This window comes from Chenopodium album, chromosome 21 (assembly GCF_948465745.1).
Source record: "Chenopodium album chromosome 21, dcCheAlbu1.1, whole genome shotgun sequence".
In the NCBI taxonomy this organism is placed as follows: domain Eukaryota; kingdom Viridiplantae; phylum Streptophyta; class Magnoliopsida; order Caryophyllales; family Amaranthaceae; genus Chenopodium; species Chenopodium album.
The window spans coordinates 556,752-573,978 of NC_137854.1; the positions used below are offsets into that span (position 1 = coordinate 556,752).

A 17,227-nucleotide genomic window follows, 5' to 3' on the forward strand; every position below is an offset into this window, starting at 1 on the left:
AACGTCCGTGGTAGACTTGAGTTTATGAAATCACTACAAGTTGTGAACTGGTAAAATGACCGTTTAAGGGAATATTGAATGGTTTTACCAACCCAATTGGACTCTTGGAGGGTATCAGGGACCATGGTTAACATCTCGGCAATTTAAAATTCCTTGGCGAAAATTGGTCAAAAAATTACAAAATTGAAGGCTATAATCCACGCTTTTAAAGGAAATTTTGAGGTTTTTGGGTTCGGTGGCAAAAAGTTTTAACACACTAGGGAATATATCACGGTGTCATTTAATGCCGTTTGAAACCGTATATGATCATTATATGTTGTCATTAACGTACGTGATACGCTTGAGTTTACGAAATCACTTCCAGTTGTGAACGGATAAAATGACCGTTTAAGAGCATATTGGATGGTTCCACTAGCCCAATTGTACTCTCAGAAGGTATTAGGGGCCATGGTAAATATCTTGGCAATTTTTAGTTTCGAGCGTAAGAAGATCAAAAAATTACAAAATTGAAGGCTATAACCCACGGGTTTTGAGGAAATTTTGAGACGAAAAGCCTTGAGACTCTAAGGGATACACCTCGGGGGTCATATAATTCAGTTTGAAACCACATATGATCATTATATGTTGTCATAAACGTCCGCGGTAGGCTTGATTTTACGAAACCACTTCAAGTTGTGAACGGGTAAATGACTGTTTTAAGGCATATTGGATGGTTTCACCAACACAATTGGACTCTTCGAGGGAGGGTATTAGGGACCATGGTGAACATCTCGGCAATTTTTATTTCTGGTCAAAAAAAGGTCAAAAAATTACATAATTGAAGAATATAATCCACGCTTTTTGTGGAAAAATTGAGGTTTCGGGGCCCAGTGGCGAAAAACCTTGAAACCCTAAGGGATACATCTCGGGGTTATATAATGTCGTTTGAAATCATATATGATCATTATATGTTGTCATAAACGACCGTGGTAGACTGGTAGGCTTGAGTTTACGAAATAAATGCACATTGTGAATGGATAAAGTGACCGTTTAAGGGCTTATTGGATGGTTACACCGACCTAATTTGGCTCTCGGAAGATATTAGGGACCATGGTAAACATCTCGGCAATTTTTATTTCTGGGCGAAAAAAGCTCTAAAAATTATAAAGTTGAAGGCTATAATCCATACTTTTTAAGGAATTTTGAGGCTTCGATGCCCGATGGCGAAAAGTCTTGAGATCCTAAGGGATAAATCTTAGGGTCATATAATTCCGTTTGAAACCACATATGATCATTATATGTTGTCATAAACGTCCGTGGTAGGCTTGATTGTACGAAATCACTTCAAATTGTGAACGGGTAAAATGATTGTTTTAGGGCATATTGGATGGTTTCACCGACGCAATTGGACTCTTGGAGGGTATTAGGGACCATGGTAAACATCTCGGCAATTTTTATTTCCGGTTGAAAAAAGGTCAAAAAAAATTACATAATTGAAGGCTATAATTCACGCTTTTTGAGGAAAATTTGAGGTTTCGGGGCCTGGTGGCGAAAAACCTTGAAACCCTAAGGGATACATCTCGGGGTTATATAATGTCGTTTGAAATCATATATGATCATTATATGTTGTCATAAACGACCGTGGTAGGCTTGAATTTACGAAATAACTGCAAATTGTGAACGGGTAAAATGACCGTTTAAGGGCTTATTGGATGGTTGCACCGACCCAATTTGACTCATGGAGGATATAAGGGACCATGGTAAACATCTCGACAATTTTTATTTCCGGGTGAAAAAAGGTTAAAAAAAATTAAAAAATTGAAGGCTATAATACACGCTTTTTAAAGAACCTTTGAGGTTTTGGGCCCAATGGCGAAAAGTGGCAAAATTGAAGGTTATAATCCACCCAGTTGTTCGAGTGCAGGCTGGGTTCAGATCTTTTCTGGTTAAGGTCGGGTCCATAGGCCGGGTCAGTTTTTGATAGTTTTAGGGTGTCAATATTTTTTTGCCACCGGGCCCCGAAACCTCAAAAATTCCTCAAACTGTGGATTATATAGCCTTTAATTTTGTAATTTTTTGACCTTTTTTTGCCTGGAGATAAAAATTGCCGAGATGTTTACCATGGTCCCTAATACCCTCCGAGAGTTCAATTGGGTGGAAGGAACCATCCAATTTGCCTTTAAATGACCATTTTACCCGTTTTCGTACATGCCTCTTGTATTGGCGGCTATAAGCTCTCACGGGTCCTTTACGTTGCCGAATAATGGTCATATATGGGTCCGCATAATATTATATGATCCCGGGATTCATCCCATAGTGTTCTGTGAAATTCCAACGCCAGTTCCCGACACCTCCTACATCGCTCCGATTTCATGTATTATATAGACTAGGTTTTTCATACCATCACTTTTAGTTCTTCGGGAAAACCACCTGTTTTCTAATAAATTACCAAATTCACAATCTATTTTCGCGAAATATATAAATGGCTTAACAAAAATAAAACATTAGTATGTAGGAAAAGGATATGCTTTGTTAACATTTCTCTCACTATACAGCAAAATTACCAGGAGAATTAAACAGAAAATTTCAAGGCTCCTATAACATGGGACAAACTTTTTACAATATATTTTCTGAGAGTTACACCAAGATTGATGCTTTTTAGAGATGGGACACAAAAGAAAAATGACTGAGTTTGTTTTTTTTGGGGGGGGCTATTTGCCTATACTATTAACATTCCCTAAGAAATTCGCGTGTTTGGATCAAAAACACCAACCTTCTAGCATCATTCTTTCCTTTTTTTTTCCATCTTTTTTCACCAGGCAAAGATCTTCTTCTTCTTCTTTTTCTTATCCATGAATGCTAAGAGCTCCTCTTGCTTTGACAAAGCATCTTCCAAGGCCTAAGATGTATGTGGAAAAGAAAAAAGTTAAGTATTGATGAGGATAGGTGCTTCTAATTCATGGTTGTGCTTTAAAAGAACCAAGTTACCTTTTTAGTTGCTGAAAGTTCCTGCTCGAGGGCATCAACCCGATTGGAAGCAACCTGAAGCATTTCCTCTTTCTCAGTGATAGCATCGGGTTTCACAGCCATTGCCATGAGTTTCTCTTCCATGGCTGCCATGCGTTTCATGACAGTCATGAATTCAGCATTGGAGATCCCTGGGGCAGCTAACTCATGGCCCTGAGCTTTAGCCATTGAGTCAAAACAGTACATGGGAGCAGCATAGATATTGGCATCAGTCGTTTTCTTGGGCATGGTACGAGACAATCTCACCATTGTGACTATACACATAATAAAGGCCATCAAACCAGCTACTATCTGATTGCTGATTCCTTCTGGTGGTTTGAAACCACTGTTTATGCTGTAGCAATCAGCTGCTGTCGAATGAGAAAACATTAAGACACTTTAATTCATAACAATAAACATGAAGCAAACTTCGTCTATGAAATTCTTTGTTATGATTCCAAAGCCATGCTATAAGCGGCCCTTCTAATTAAAATGCACTTACGTTATTCTAGGTTGAGTTAAAATGACTGAAAGGATTCATCTCTGTTAAATGTCATAGTAAAAACTCATATAACTGCGTTCACAATCAAGAATGCATCTTCTAGTGGTTGGCTTGCAACTAAATGGCTTTGCTAAACTTTATTTTAGTTCTAATTTACCATGGAATACAGGGCAAGCAATTCAACTAGTTGCCTTATAAGTGAGGATTTAATGAAACAGCTTGTTTACAGTTACAAGGAAACTACCGAGGAAGACTAAAAGAACCTATTTGCATATATAAGGCTAATATAAAACATTAAAACGTATAATGCATTTTCAACTGGTTTAAAAGTAAAGATAAAATAATATGTCTTCCCTCAGGTTTTTAATGACAGTACTTTCTTTCTCTTTAATGAACCTGTTATCTCTTCTCTTAGAGAAACATTCACCAGCTTTTACTGTTCTGCACTTGGTTTTAGACAATTTACATGTCTCTAAGAAATCTTTAGTTCAGTGCTCAGAAAGAATATACATAAAATCTGGGCCTAGGAAATGGATCATCATATACCTTTAACGAGGGCATAGTTGTTTCTGTTCACCATATTGTGCCAAGAATCATCTACAGGCTTAACAACTACAGGAACTAAGCTGTTAGGGCTCACTACCTTGTTATTCTCCTGCCAGGTCCAAAACAAACAAGATAGATAAGCAATGTGTAAATTACTCTAACACCAGTACTAAAACTTTTTGTGGTGACTTTGTGCTTCTCAACAGCAGGCTAGATACATAATCTATGATGTACGGAGTGCATTTTTTATAACATAAATCTTTCAAAGAACTTATGTTGTTTGGTTTTCTGATGGAGGAGGTTATACATACTTCTTCACAAATGGAAGGAAGTTGATATTCAGCATTGGTCTTTGGTGCCTCCTCATTCTGCACCTAAAACACAGTACACAACAGCCACATGTCAATAGGTCATTCCTCACTGCCAGCGGTGGAAAAAAATGGGTATACAATTCGGCAGTGACTAGATAACTAAATCAGACCTTCTTAACTGTCTCATCCTCAGGTATTGTCTTCTCCTCACAATGGTGGTGATTTCCATGTTGCTTACACTTTGCTCCACCATTCTGTACTTTCTGCAGATCAAAAGGATTAAGCTTAGTGCTGTTTCTTTAAGCTGCAGTGGAAAAAGCATCAGCACCAGTAAACATGATAGGAGAAAGAAAAAAGACCATCAATATTTCTGGATCCTTCCAGGGTCCCTTGTCAGAACGCAGACAACCCCCTTTGTCCACGCAAGAACAAGTGCCTCCCAAAAATTCAGGCAGCTCACTGATGGAAGTCAAGTGAAAACAAGAGCCGTATTAGAAAAGACAGAAGATTATGAAATGGAAAATCCAGAAAACTAGAATTAAAGACTTGCCTAGCATCTATCACTTCAAGTAACTTGCTCTGGTATTTGTTACCAAGAACTGTAATCTTTGCTGTGGTCTTCGGGTCAAGAAAGCTCTTGACAGTATTCCACAATAGTCTAAATCCAGAACCAGCATTTATGATGAACATACGGTTTAGGGTCTGCAAAAGAATGAAAAGTTTTCTCAACCATCACAATGCCAACATCTGAAAAATTGGCCATGGTAATTGGTAAATGCCAGAGGAAACTAGCAATGAAGTTTCTGAAGGCATGATAGTTAATGGTTGTATTCTGTACCTCAGGATAATTGTCACCGTCAATTTTCTGAAGGCGGCCGATCAGGTCCCTGGCAGATTTGTTGAATTGTTTAAATCCCTATGACAATATTACAGAGCTGAATAATCATTTATATTCTTCATGATTGAACAAAGGCAACACAATCCAGAAGTTAAAATCTTGAGCAAAACAAAAATAGAAAAATCTTTCCATTGCAGGAAATCAGCTACATACCACTCCAGACACATCCAATATGGTTGTACTTTGGTCTATATGCTTCTTGGCAGCGATTGAACAAGATGGAAACTTAACTGCAAAGGTTCTCTCAAACTCCATTACGTGATAGTTGATATACCTGTCTATGGTTGTGGCTTGCATCAACTTGATAGCATCTATTTTGCCGATAAGCTCTATGTAAACAGGTCTTCCATCTTTATCTACTCCATGATGTCCTTGAGGATAGTACTCCAAAACTTCATTGATTTCATGGAAATCAAATTCCTTGAACACAAGAACAAGAAGTCAAATTTAGTATGTGTTCACAATGGCATCAGTAGACTAAATATAACACCACTTAAGTTTATAGGCATGCACCTCCATAATAGTGTCAGCACCAAATTCCTTCCTCCACTGCAGCATATCAGTCCACATTTGTTTTGTCTTCTCCAGATCAAATTTTCTCGCCCTTAGAAATCTGTTGAAAATTAACATCACGCTCATAAGGTCTTCCACTGAACTCAAAAGTTGTTATTATATCCAAATTCAAATCAACATACCCTGCTATGCAGGAAGAGGCAACATTCTGTTCTTAACACAATATTAGCTCCAAAAAATGATGTGGTAAAGTTCATATTATACTGCTGAATGAAGGAAAAGAATATTATCTATATTACTAGTCAAATCACAGCTAATAAAGGCTGCAGTGCTTGCTTTAAGTATAATGAAGAAGCAACAAGTTTCATGGTGACAGTTGGAGTTTCCATCTAAGTTTTATACTTGTATAGAAGGTGAAAATAGAAATTACAATAGACGAAAATCGCGAAATTTTGAATGATACAATAAAAAACACAAACTTAGACACAATTATCAGAAAAAAAAAATATATACCTGAGCATGACATGATAATCATCAAATTTAGAAGGCAGCAAGTCTTCTGGTATAAGAGTTTGGCGAAAATTCTCAACAGCCTGGGCCTCCTCAAAATCATGAATATCTATAAATTCGACAGACATGACCTTACTGCTCCTCCTCCTCCTTGAAAATGAGCTCTTAAACTTGCTAGAAGCATTCATCGCCTTCTTCTTGAAAGATCCCACGGCATTCTTCTTATCATCATCTAAGTTGTCCATCTCAACCACTTCATATCATAAACATTAAAACATACATCCATGTATTAGCAAAACAATCATTCCAACTATAAATTTGGGTTTCACCACTTAATTTCAACTCCACCAATTCAATAAACCACCTTCTTCTTCATCTTCAAGTCAACAATGGATATTAATTTATTATCAATGCCTCATTGAGCTTACAATTACATCATACTAAAATGTTACTCTCACATAATCAATCCCACAAAATACTAGTCCTTCCGTTCCTTAATATTTTTCATATAACAGCATATTTGATTACGAGCAATTAAAAATTATGAATAATAAGTTAGTAATTGGAAACATTGAAAGTTTCAAAATAGCTAAAAATTTATCGTACTAAACAATATTTAACATCAACCTTAATTCCCTTGATCATTAACACAATTATAGTCAACATTTGCTACTTTAATCAGCTATTATCCAAACAAAGCAATTAAAGTTGAAAACAAACATGTAATTAAGCATACCTGATTAAGATTAACGATTAAACCCTAATAATGATAATTTTTGACCAAATCAAAAAAAAATAATGTATTAATAAAAGAAAAAATAAATAAATTACCTCGGTCAACAAATGAAACATCAGCCATAGTTCTAAGAAGACGAATGATCCAGGAGGAAGAGTAGAAGAGGAGGATTATCCAGCGATGCTACGAAATTATGGATAGATAATTTCCTGTAATGTAGACAAATTTATATAATTAGTTCACATTATTAATTATTATGCTCTTCATTATTAAAGCATATCATATAACTCCTAACAAATAAGTTAAATAATTAATTAATTACGCCTGTAATTTAAATAAATAACCCAGAACAAAAAAAAAAAAAAAAAACCCCATGAAATTAGAAAATAAAAATTAAAGAGGGGATGAATTATTACTAGCTAAATGTACAAAAATTGAACGGCTTCTGAGAATCTAACTCATTTATTTTTGTAAAACAATATTATAGGAGGAATAATTTGAAGAACATGGAGATTTGGGGGTTCAATAATAGAGAAAGTGATTAAATTACCTCACCTCTTTCAAAAAAAAAAAAAAAAAAAGGATTAATTTTGCAAAAAATTGGGAGAAAAAGAAAAAAGGAGAATAAATATGTCCGAAAATGGTGAAGAGAAGAGTTTGACGAAATCGTTGGTAGTCCTCTCCATTGTTACAGGTATTAACAGAGTTTGAGAGAGATAATTCTGCATTTTTTTTGGGGAGAACAACTACCAATTTATTATTATTTTAATTATACTTATAGTCTTATATTAATAAAATAATTATGTGTTTTCAAAAAAAAAAAAAAAAAAAAAAAAAAAATAATTATGTTGCCGCGCAAAAGCCAAACTTATTGTAGTGGCAACTGGCAAGCTAACGGTTCTTTTAATTTAGTAAAGTGATTAAGGTTAAGGATTAAGGTTAAAGTTCCCTTAATTATTTAGGTCCACTTTTATTGGGCTATAAGTGATAGACTTATGAACTAGTCAATATGGGTTGATTTGGTAGTTTGGTACCAATATTTGCTTAGGTTGATCGACTCATTCTCTTCAGGAGCTAATTTACTCTGGGCTCGTGTATACGATCGAGATGTATAGTCCTCCCTAACATGATTAACTGTTTTATTGGGATACTTGAATATGACTCTTACTAAAGTTAGACTACGTTACATGCTTTCTTTGTTATTTCCAAAAATTACATTGAATAACAGTTGTTGTACATCCCTTAGGGCACATAATTTCTATTTTACTCTTGGAGTATACCATGGACAAGGTACTCCATGTTTATAAAATTTATGTTATTTTGATGTGAACTTCTTATTATTTCAATTTATATATATGTCATTTTTAAATATTAGTGCCTTCCCTTAATCTCGTATACTAATTAGGCACGGTAAACTTTATTTTATTTTATTATGTATAACTCTTTTTGCTTATCGAATTATTAATACTCGATTGCAAAATAAATAAAAAAATAGAATAATGACAATAATAATATTGCTTCATTTTATCATTAAAACTCAATTACATTTTTTTTTCAAGTGCTCAACCATTTTGTTTGTTAGCCTTCCTACACAAGAGAAATCAACTCAAGTCATATGTCTTTTATCTTAATTTCTTTGAAAAATAAGAATCCAAAATCAACATTAAAGTAATCTTGCAATTCACTGCCTAATCAAACATGATAAAAATGTTTTTTTTTTTTTTTTTTTTTAATATTAATTGAAGTTGAATGCAAATCCTTCCTACTAGGTGTCCATCAGATTATATATGACTTGGAGTTCCTTACATTCTCCTTTGCTCTCTTTTCTTTCAAAATGCTTCTTCTTGAGCAGCTGCACAACTCCTCTAAGAGCATTCTCAGCATCATCAGCTCTCAGTAATTCCTCTGAGATTTCAGCTGCAGTAACATTCACAGTTTGGATCAATGTCTCAATCTCTCCAAAGAGAGGGTGCTCATTTGAATGCGGTTTTGACATCCATCTGCCATATTTCGTAATCGAAAAATGCGGCAATCGCTAGAAGAATCCGAATGGACTTAAGCATTGCTACTGGGGAAAAAGTTTCATCATAGTCAATACCATGAATCTGTCTGAACCCTTTTGCAACTAGTCTTGCTTTATGGATGTAGGCATTTCCATCCTTGTCTGTTTTAATCTTGTAGACCCATTTGCAACCAATGGGTTTTACCCCATTAGGCAAGTCAACTAGGGTCCACACTTTATTTTCAGACATTGACTCCATTTCGGATTTCATGGCCTCAAGCCATTTATCTGAGTTGGGGCTCACCAAATAGGTGCTTCTAATTCATGGTTGTGCTTTAAAAGAACCAAGTTACCTTTTTAGTTGCTGAAAGTTCCTGCTCGAGGGCATCAACCCGATTGGAAGCAACCTGAAGCATTTCCTCTTTCTCAGTGATAGCATCGGGTTTCACAGCCATTGCCATGAGTTTCTCTTCCATGGCTGCCATGCGTTTCATGACAGTCATGAATTCAGCATTGGAGATCCCTGGGGCAGCTAACTCATGGCCCTGAGCTTTAGCCATTGAGTCAAAACAGTACATGGGAGCAGCATAGATATTGGCATCAGTCGTTTTCTTGGGCATGGTACGAGACAATCTCACCATTGTGACTATACACATAATAAAGGCCATCAAACCAGCTACTATCTGATTGCTGATTCCTTCTGGTGGTTTGAAACCACTGTTTATGCTGTAGCAATCAGCTGCTGTCGAATGAGAAAACATTAAGACACTTTAATTCATAACAATAAACATGAAGCAAACTTCGTCTATGAAATTCTTTGTTATGATTCCAAAGCCATGCTATAAGCGGCCCTTCTAATTAAAATGCACTTACGTTATTCTAGGTTGAGTTAAAATGACTGAAAGGATTCATCTCTGTTAAATGTCATAGTAAAAACTCATATAACTGCGTTCACAATCAAGAATGCATCTTCTAGTGGTTGGCTTGCAACTAAATGGCTTTGCTAAACTTTATTTTAGTTCTAATTTACCATGGAATACAGGGCAAGCAATTCAACTAGTTGCCTTATAAGTGAGGATTTAATGAAACAGCTTGTTTACAGTTACAAGGAAACTACCGAGGAAGACTAAAAGAACCTATTTGCATATATAAGGCTAATATAAAACATTAAAACGTATAATGCATTTTCAACTGGTTTAAAAGTAAAGATAAAATAATATGTCTTCCCTCAGGTTTTTAATGACAGTACTTTCTTTCTCTTTAATGAACCTGTTATCTCTTCTCTTAGAGAAACATTCACCAGCTTTTACTGTTCTGCACTTGGTTTTAGACAATTTACATGTCTCTAAGAAATCTTTAGTTCAGTGCTCAGAAAGAATATACATAAAATCTGGGCCTAGGAAATGGATCATCATATACCTTTAACGAGGGCATAGTTGTTTCTGTTCACCATATTGTGCCAAGAATCATCTACAGGCTTAACAACTACAGGAACTAAGCTGTTAGGGCTCACTACCTTGTTATTCTCCTGCCAGGTCCAAAACAAACAAGATAGATAAGCAATGTGTAAATTACTCTAACACCAGTACTAAAACTTTTTGTGGTGACTTTGTGCTTCTCAACAGCAGGCTAGATACATAATCTATGATGTACGGAGTGCATTTTTTATAACATAAATCTTTCAAAGAACTTATGTTGTTTGGTTTTCTGATGGAGGAGGTTATACATACTTCTTCACAAATGGAAGGAAGTTGATATTCAGCATTGGTCTTTGGTGCCTCCTCATTCTGCACCTAAAACACAGTACACAACAGCCACATGTCAATAGGTCATTCCTCACTGCCAGCGGTGGAAAAAAATGGGTATACAATTCGGCAGTGACTAGATAACTAAATCAGACCTTCTTAACTGTCTCATCCTCAGGTATTGTCTTCTCCTCACAATGGTGGTGATTTCCATGTTGCTTACACTTTGCTCCACCATTCTGTACTTTCTGCAGATCAAAAGGATTAAGCTTAGTGCTGTTTCTTTAAGCTGCAGTGGAAAAAGCATCAGCACCAGTAAACATGATAGGAGAAAGAAAAAAGACCATCAATATTTCTGGATCCTTCCAGGGTCCCTTGTCAGAACGCAGACAACCCCCTTTGTCCACGCAAGAACAAGTGCCTCCCAAAAATTCAGGCAGCTCACTGATGGAAGTCAAGTGAAAACAAGAGCCGTATTAGAAAAGACAGAAGATTATGAAATGGAAAATCCAGAAAACTAGAATTAAAGACTTGCCTAGCATCTATCACTTCAAGTAACTTGCTCTGGTATTTGTTACCAAGAACTGTAATCTTTGCTGTGGTCTTCGGGTCAAGAAAGCTCTTGACAGTATTCCACAATAGTCTAAATCCAGAACCAGCATTTATGATGAACATACGGTTTAGGGTCTGCAAAAGAATGAAAAGTTTTCTCAACCATCACAATGCCAACATCTGAAAAATTGGCCATGGTAATTGGTAAATGCCAGAGGAAACTAGCAATGAAGTTTCTGAAGGCATGATAGTTAATGGTTGTATTCTGTACCTCAGGATAATTGTCACCGTCAATTTTCTGAAGGCGGCCGATCAGGTCCCTGGCAGATTTGTTGAATTGTTTAAATCCCTATGACAATATTACAGAGCTGAATAATCATTTATATTCTTCATGATTGAACAAAGGCAACACAATCCAGAAGTTAAAATCTTGAGCAAAACAAAAATAGAAAAATCTTTCCATTGCAGGAAATCAGCTACATACCACTCCAGACACATCCAATATGGTTGTACTTTGGTCTATATGCTTCTTGGCAGCGATTGAACAAGATGGAAACTTAACTGCAAAGGTTCTCTCAAACTCCATTACGTGATAGTTGATATACCTGTCTATGGTTGTGGCTTGCATCAACTTGATAGCATCTATTTTGCCGATAAGCTCTATGTAAACAGGTCTTCCATCTTTATCTACTCCATGATGTCCTTGAGGATAGTACTCCAAAACTTCATTGATTTCATGGAAATCAAATTCCTTGAACACAAGAACAAGAAGTCAAATTTAGTATGTGTTCACAATGGCATCAGTAGACTAAATATAACACCACTTAAGTTTATAGGCATGCACCTCCATAATAGTGTCAGCACCAAATTCCTTCCTCCACTGCAGCATATCAGTCCACATTTGTTTTGTCTTCTCCAGATCAAATTTTCTCGCCCTTAGAAATCTGTTGAAAATTAACATCACGCTCATAAGGTCTTCCACTGAACTCAAAAGTTGTTATTATATCCAAATTCAAATCAACATACCCTGCTATGCAGGAAGAGGCAACATTCTGTTCTTAACACAATATTAGCTCCAAAAAATGATGTGGTAAAGTTCATATTATACTGCTGAATGAAGGAAAAGAATATTATCTATATTACTAGTCAAATCACAGCTAATAAAGGCTGCAGTGCTTGCTTTAAGTATAATGAAGAAGCAACAAGTTTCATGGTGACAGTTGGAGTTTCCATCTAAGTTTTATACTTGTATAGAAGGTGAAAATAGAAATTACAATAGACGAAAATCGCGAAATTTTGAATGATACAATAAAAAACACAAACTTAGACACAATTATCAGAAAAAAAAATATATACCTGAGCATGACATGATAATCATCAAATTTAGAAGGCAGCAAGTCTTCTGGTATAAGAGTTTGGCGAAAATTCTCAACAGCCTGGGCCTCCTCAAAATCATGAATATCTATAAATTCGACAGACATGACCTTACTGCTCCTCCTCCTCCTTGAAAATGAGCTCTTAAACTTGCTAGAAGCATTCATCGCCTTCTTCTTGAAAGATCCCACGGCATTCTTCTTATCATCATCTAAGTTGTCCATCTCAACCACTTCATATCATAAACATTAAAACATACATCCATGTATTAGCAAAACAATCATTCCAACTATAAATTTGGGTTTCACCACTTAATTTCAACTCCACCAATTCAATAAACCACCTTCTTCTTCATCTTCAAGTCAACAATGGATATTAATTTATTATCAATGCCTCATTGAGCTTACAATTACATCATACTAAAATGTTACTCTCACATAATCAATCCCACAAAATACTAGTCCTTCCGTTCCTTAATATTTTTCATATAACAGCATATTTGATTACGAGCAATTAAAAATTATGAATAATAAGTTAGTAATTGGAAACATTGAAAGTTTCAAAATAGCTAAAAATTTATCGTACTAAACAATATTTAACATCAACCTTAATTCCCTTGATCATTAACACAATTATAGTCAACATTTGCTACTTTAATCAGCTATTATCCAAACAAAGCAATTAAAGTTGAAAACAAACATGTAATTAAGCATACCTGATTAAGATTAACGATTAAACCCTAATAATGATAATTTTTGACCAAATCAAAAAAAAATAATGTATTAATAAAAGAAAAAATAAATAAATTACCTCGGTCAACAAATGAAACATCAGCCATAGTTCTAAGAAGACGAATGATCCAGGAGGAAGAGTAGAAGAGGAGGATTATCCAGCGATGCTACGAAATTATGGATAGATAATTTCCTGTAATGTAGACAAATTTATATAATTAGTTCACATTATTAATTATTATGCTCTTCATTATTAAAGCATATCATATAACTCCTAACAAATAAGTTAAATAATTAATTAATTACGCCTGTAATTTAAATAAATAACCCAGAACAAAAAAAAAAAAAAAAAACCCCATGAAATTAGAAAATAAAAATTAAAGAGGGGATGAATTATTACTAGCTAAATGTACAAAAATTGAACGGCTTCTGAGAATCTAACTCATTTATTTTTGTAAAACAATATTATAGGAGGAATAATTTGAAGAACATGGAGATTTGGGGGTTCAATAATAGAGAAAGTGATTAAATTACCTCACCTCTTTCAAAAAAAAAAAAAAAAAAAGGATTAATTTTGCAAAAAATTGGGAGAAAAAGAAAAAAGGAGAATAAATATGTCCGAAAATGGTGAAGAGAAGAGTTTGACGAAATCGTTGGTAGTCCTCTCCATTGTTACAGGTATTAACAGAGTTTGAGAGAGATAATTCTGCATTTTTTTTGGGGAGAACAACTACCAATTTATTATTATTTTAATTATACTTATAGTCTTATATTAATAAAATAATTATGTGTTTTCAAAAAAAAAAAAAAAAAAAAAAAAAAAATAATTATGTTGCCGCGCAAAAGCCAAACTTATTGTAGTGGCAACTGGCAAGCTAACGGTTCTTTTAATTTAGTAAAGTGATTAAGGTTAAGGATTAAGGTTAAAGTTCCCTTAATTATTTAGGTCCACTTTTATTGGGCTATAAGTGATAGACTTATGAACTAGTCAATATGGGTTGATTTGGTAGTTTGGTACCAATATTTGCTTAGGTTGATCGACTCATTCTCTTCAGGAGCTAATTTACTCTGGGCTCGTGTATACGATCGAGATGTATAGTCCTCCCTAACATGATTAACTGTTTTATTGGGATACTTGAATATGACTCTTACTAAAGTTAGACTACGTTACATGCTTTCTTTGTTATTTCCAAAAATTACATTGAATAACAGTTGTTGTACATCCCTTAGGGCACATAATTTCTATTTTACTCTTGGAGTATACCATGGACAAGGTACTCCATGTTTATAAAATTTATGTTATTTTGATGTGAACTTCTTATTATTTCAATTTATATATATGTCATTTTTAAATATTAGTGCCTTCCCTTAATCTCGTATACTAATTAGGCACGGTAAACTTTATTTTATTTTATTATGTATAACTCTTTTTGCTTATCGAATTATTAATACTCGATTGCAAAATAAATAAAAAAATAGAATAATGACAATAATAATATTGCTTCATTTTATCATTAAAACTCAATTACATTTTTTTTTCAAGTGCTCAACCATTTTGTTTGTTAGCCTTCCTACACAAGAGAAATCAACTCAAGTCATATGTCTTTTATCTTAATTTCTTTGAAAAATAAGAATCCAAAATCAACATTAAAGTAATCTTGCAATTCACTGCCTAATCAAACATGATAAAAATGTTTTTTTTTTTTTTTTTTTTTAATATTAATTGAAGTTGAATGCAAATCCTTCCTACTAGGTGTCCATCAGATTATATATGACTTGGAGTTCCTTACATTCTCCTTTGCTCTCTTTTCTTTCAAAATGCTTCTTCTTGAGCAGCTGCACAACTCCTCTAAGAGCATTCTCAGCATCATCAGCTCTCAGTAATTCCTCTGAGATTTCAGCTGCAGTAACATTCACAGTTTGGATCAATGTCTCAATCTCTCCAAAGAGAGGGTGCTCATCATTAAGCGCGATTTCCAGGTAATTGGATGCAAGTATTATAAAACCAGGCATAGTCAAGTAGGACATATGTATGTGCACATCCATCCGCCCTGCTCGTAGCAAGGCAGGGTCTAGCTTCGCCTTGTGGTTGGTGGTGAAGATTATAATCCTCTCGTCTCCACAACTTGACCATAATCCATCAACAAAATTCAGCAGCCCTGATAGTGATATCTACATTAAATTGCAGCAAATTTGTCAGACTATACACATATATAACATATAACTTATGTTTTTGTACATTAGTTTATTAGTGCCTACCCTTGTATTCATTAAATGTACATATAACATACTCGATATGTAAGTCCGTATATTTCATGCTGTATTCATTACATGTACGGTGTACCAATTTGAATTACATTTTTCTCTGTTCTCTTCAATTGGATTTTGCTGATAAAAAAGATTGGTACATTTGATCTATGCAGATTTACTATGTTGTATTGTCAATATGCAATTTGATATAAGATTAAAGGGTACTTTTTTAATTTATTGATACAAAACTTATTTGTATGCAGAACAATGACTCCTTTCATCTCTTAAATGTTCATATGATATGATTAAGTAAATTGGTAATAAGCTAAGGAAATTGTAATACAGAACATACATACCTTTGATGTCTGATGCTCATTAACATGTACATAGTCCTCATTATTGTCGGATGAGCCGTCCAAATTCTCTCTGCAGCTTGGCAACCCAAGAGTACAATCAATATCCTCAACAACAAGTATAGATTTATTGGTTAGCATAAGGTTCCTCAAAATCGCGTCACTCTCCACTTGACCAAGCTGTAAATCATAGATATCAAACTTGAGGAAGTTAGCCATAGCCGCGATCAAGCTTGATTTTCCTGTGCCTGGAGGACCATAAAGCAAGTACCCTCTTTTCCAAGCCTTCCCTACTTTTTTGTAGAATTCCTTCCTCTTTACAAAACGATCCAAATCATCGGTTATGTACTTCTTAACCTCAGGATCCATAGCCAAAGAATCGAATGTAAAGGGGTGCTTGAAATCAACTGAGTCCCAATTTGAGTAGGTTGTAAGTGTATGTAAATTCAACTCTTTTGCATTCTCCTGCATTTCATCATTCAATTTAAGTATGTAATGCAAGTAGGAATTCAAGACCTCTTTGTACGTACTTATCTTCAATGACTAATTCGAAATGTGGTTTTTCTTCTTGCTGGTTGGTGTTCTCTTTTGAGGAGATTATGTAGTGCCACACAAGCTCCTTAACCTCAAAGGTATCCGTGAATTGCTCTCCTTGTGCTAACTTGAATTTAAGAGTTTCATCAGCATTTGAACGACTTACCTTGAGGCGGCTAGCAAATTTGCTAATAAGCTTGTTGCACAAATACCTCTCACAGGCTTCAAAGACTTGGTTATTGTCGCGGTATGGGGTGTCATCTGATTGCTCGATTACTAAGGTGAATGAGGAAGGAGATGACCTTGAGTTGTTGAACCATTGCTCGAGTTTTTCAGCAATGTAGTCTCTAACTCTTTCGGGTATGAATTGAATGTATGCTTGTTGGAAAAGAGTGATGAAAGTTGATAAGGTTGCATAGGCTGAGAATATTGATGATACTGAAGGCATGCCTGTCAGAGAGTTCTCCATAGCTTTACTTTGTTTGTTAGAGACTGATTAATTGTGAAATATAATCTTTAATTTTATAATCTTTTTCTTTGGACATATAAATCAGAAAACTTGGAAATAAATCCCCTGTGATTTGTAGATATCATACTTATTTGCTAGAGGATTTGTAAAAGAATCAAATAATGTGATTTCTTTCCTAATCTGAAAGATATTCAATGGCTTTGCTTTTCTTAGTCA

The 17,227-nt window shown here is 34.9% G+C and overlaps 2 protein-coding genes and 1 pseudogene across 2 annotated transcripts; all 3 read right to left on the reverse strand.

Moving 5' to 3' along the window:
• Positions 1–2,505: 2,505 nt before the first annotated feature.
• Positions 2,506–7,723, reverse strand: LOC145602230 (phosphatidylinositol/phosphatidylcholine transfer protein SFH12-like). Its single transcript, XM_081658405.1, has 13 exons — positions 7,418–7,723; positions 7,097–7,210; positions 6,269–6,518; positions 5,756–5,855; positions 5,396–5,662; positions 5,183–5,260; positions 4,895–5,046; positions 4,704–4,803; positions 4,515–4,607; positions 4,345–4,407; positions 4,034–4,142; positions 2,968–3,356; positions 2,506–2,878 (listed from the first exon to the last, which is right to left on the reverse strand). Exons 2-13 carry the CDS (start codon positions 7,122–7,124, stop codon positions 2,792–2,794), a joined length of 1,716 nt encoding a protein of 571 aa, XP_081514531.1. The 5' UTR covers positions 7,125–7,210; positions 7,418–7,723; the 3' UTR covers positions 2,506–2,791.
• Positions 7,724–9,092: 1,369 nt separating this feature from the next.
• LOC145602140 (phosphatidylinositol/phosphatidylcholine transfer protein SFH12-like) lies at positions 9,093–14,111 on the reverse strand. The gene is made up of 12 exons (XM_081658306.1): positions 13,806–14,111; positions 13,485–13,598; positions 12,657–12,906; positions 12,145–12,244; positions 11,785–12,051; positions 11,572–11,649; positions 11,284–11,435; positions 11,093–11,192; positions 10,904–10,996; positions 10,734–10,790; positions 10,423–10,531; positions 9,093–9,745 (listed from the first exon to the last, which is right to left on the reverse strand). The coding sequence occupies exons 2-12, from the start codon at positions 13,510–13,512 to the stop codon at positions 9,339–9,341; spliced, it is 1,641 nt and encodes a 546-aa protein (XP_081514432.1). The 5' UTR covers positions 13,513–13,598; positions 13,806–14,111; the 3' UTR covers positions 9,093–9,338.
• Positions 14,112–15,108: 997 nt separating this feature from the next.
• Positions 15,109–17,011, reverse strand: LOC145602575 (AAA-ATPase At2g18193 pseudogene; annotated as a pseudogene).
• Positions 17,012–17,227: the final 216 nt, after the last annotated feature.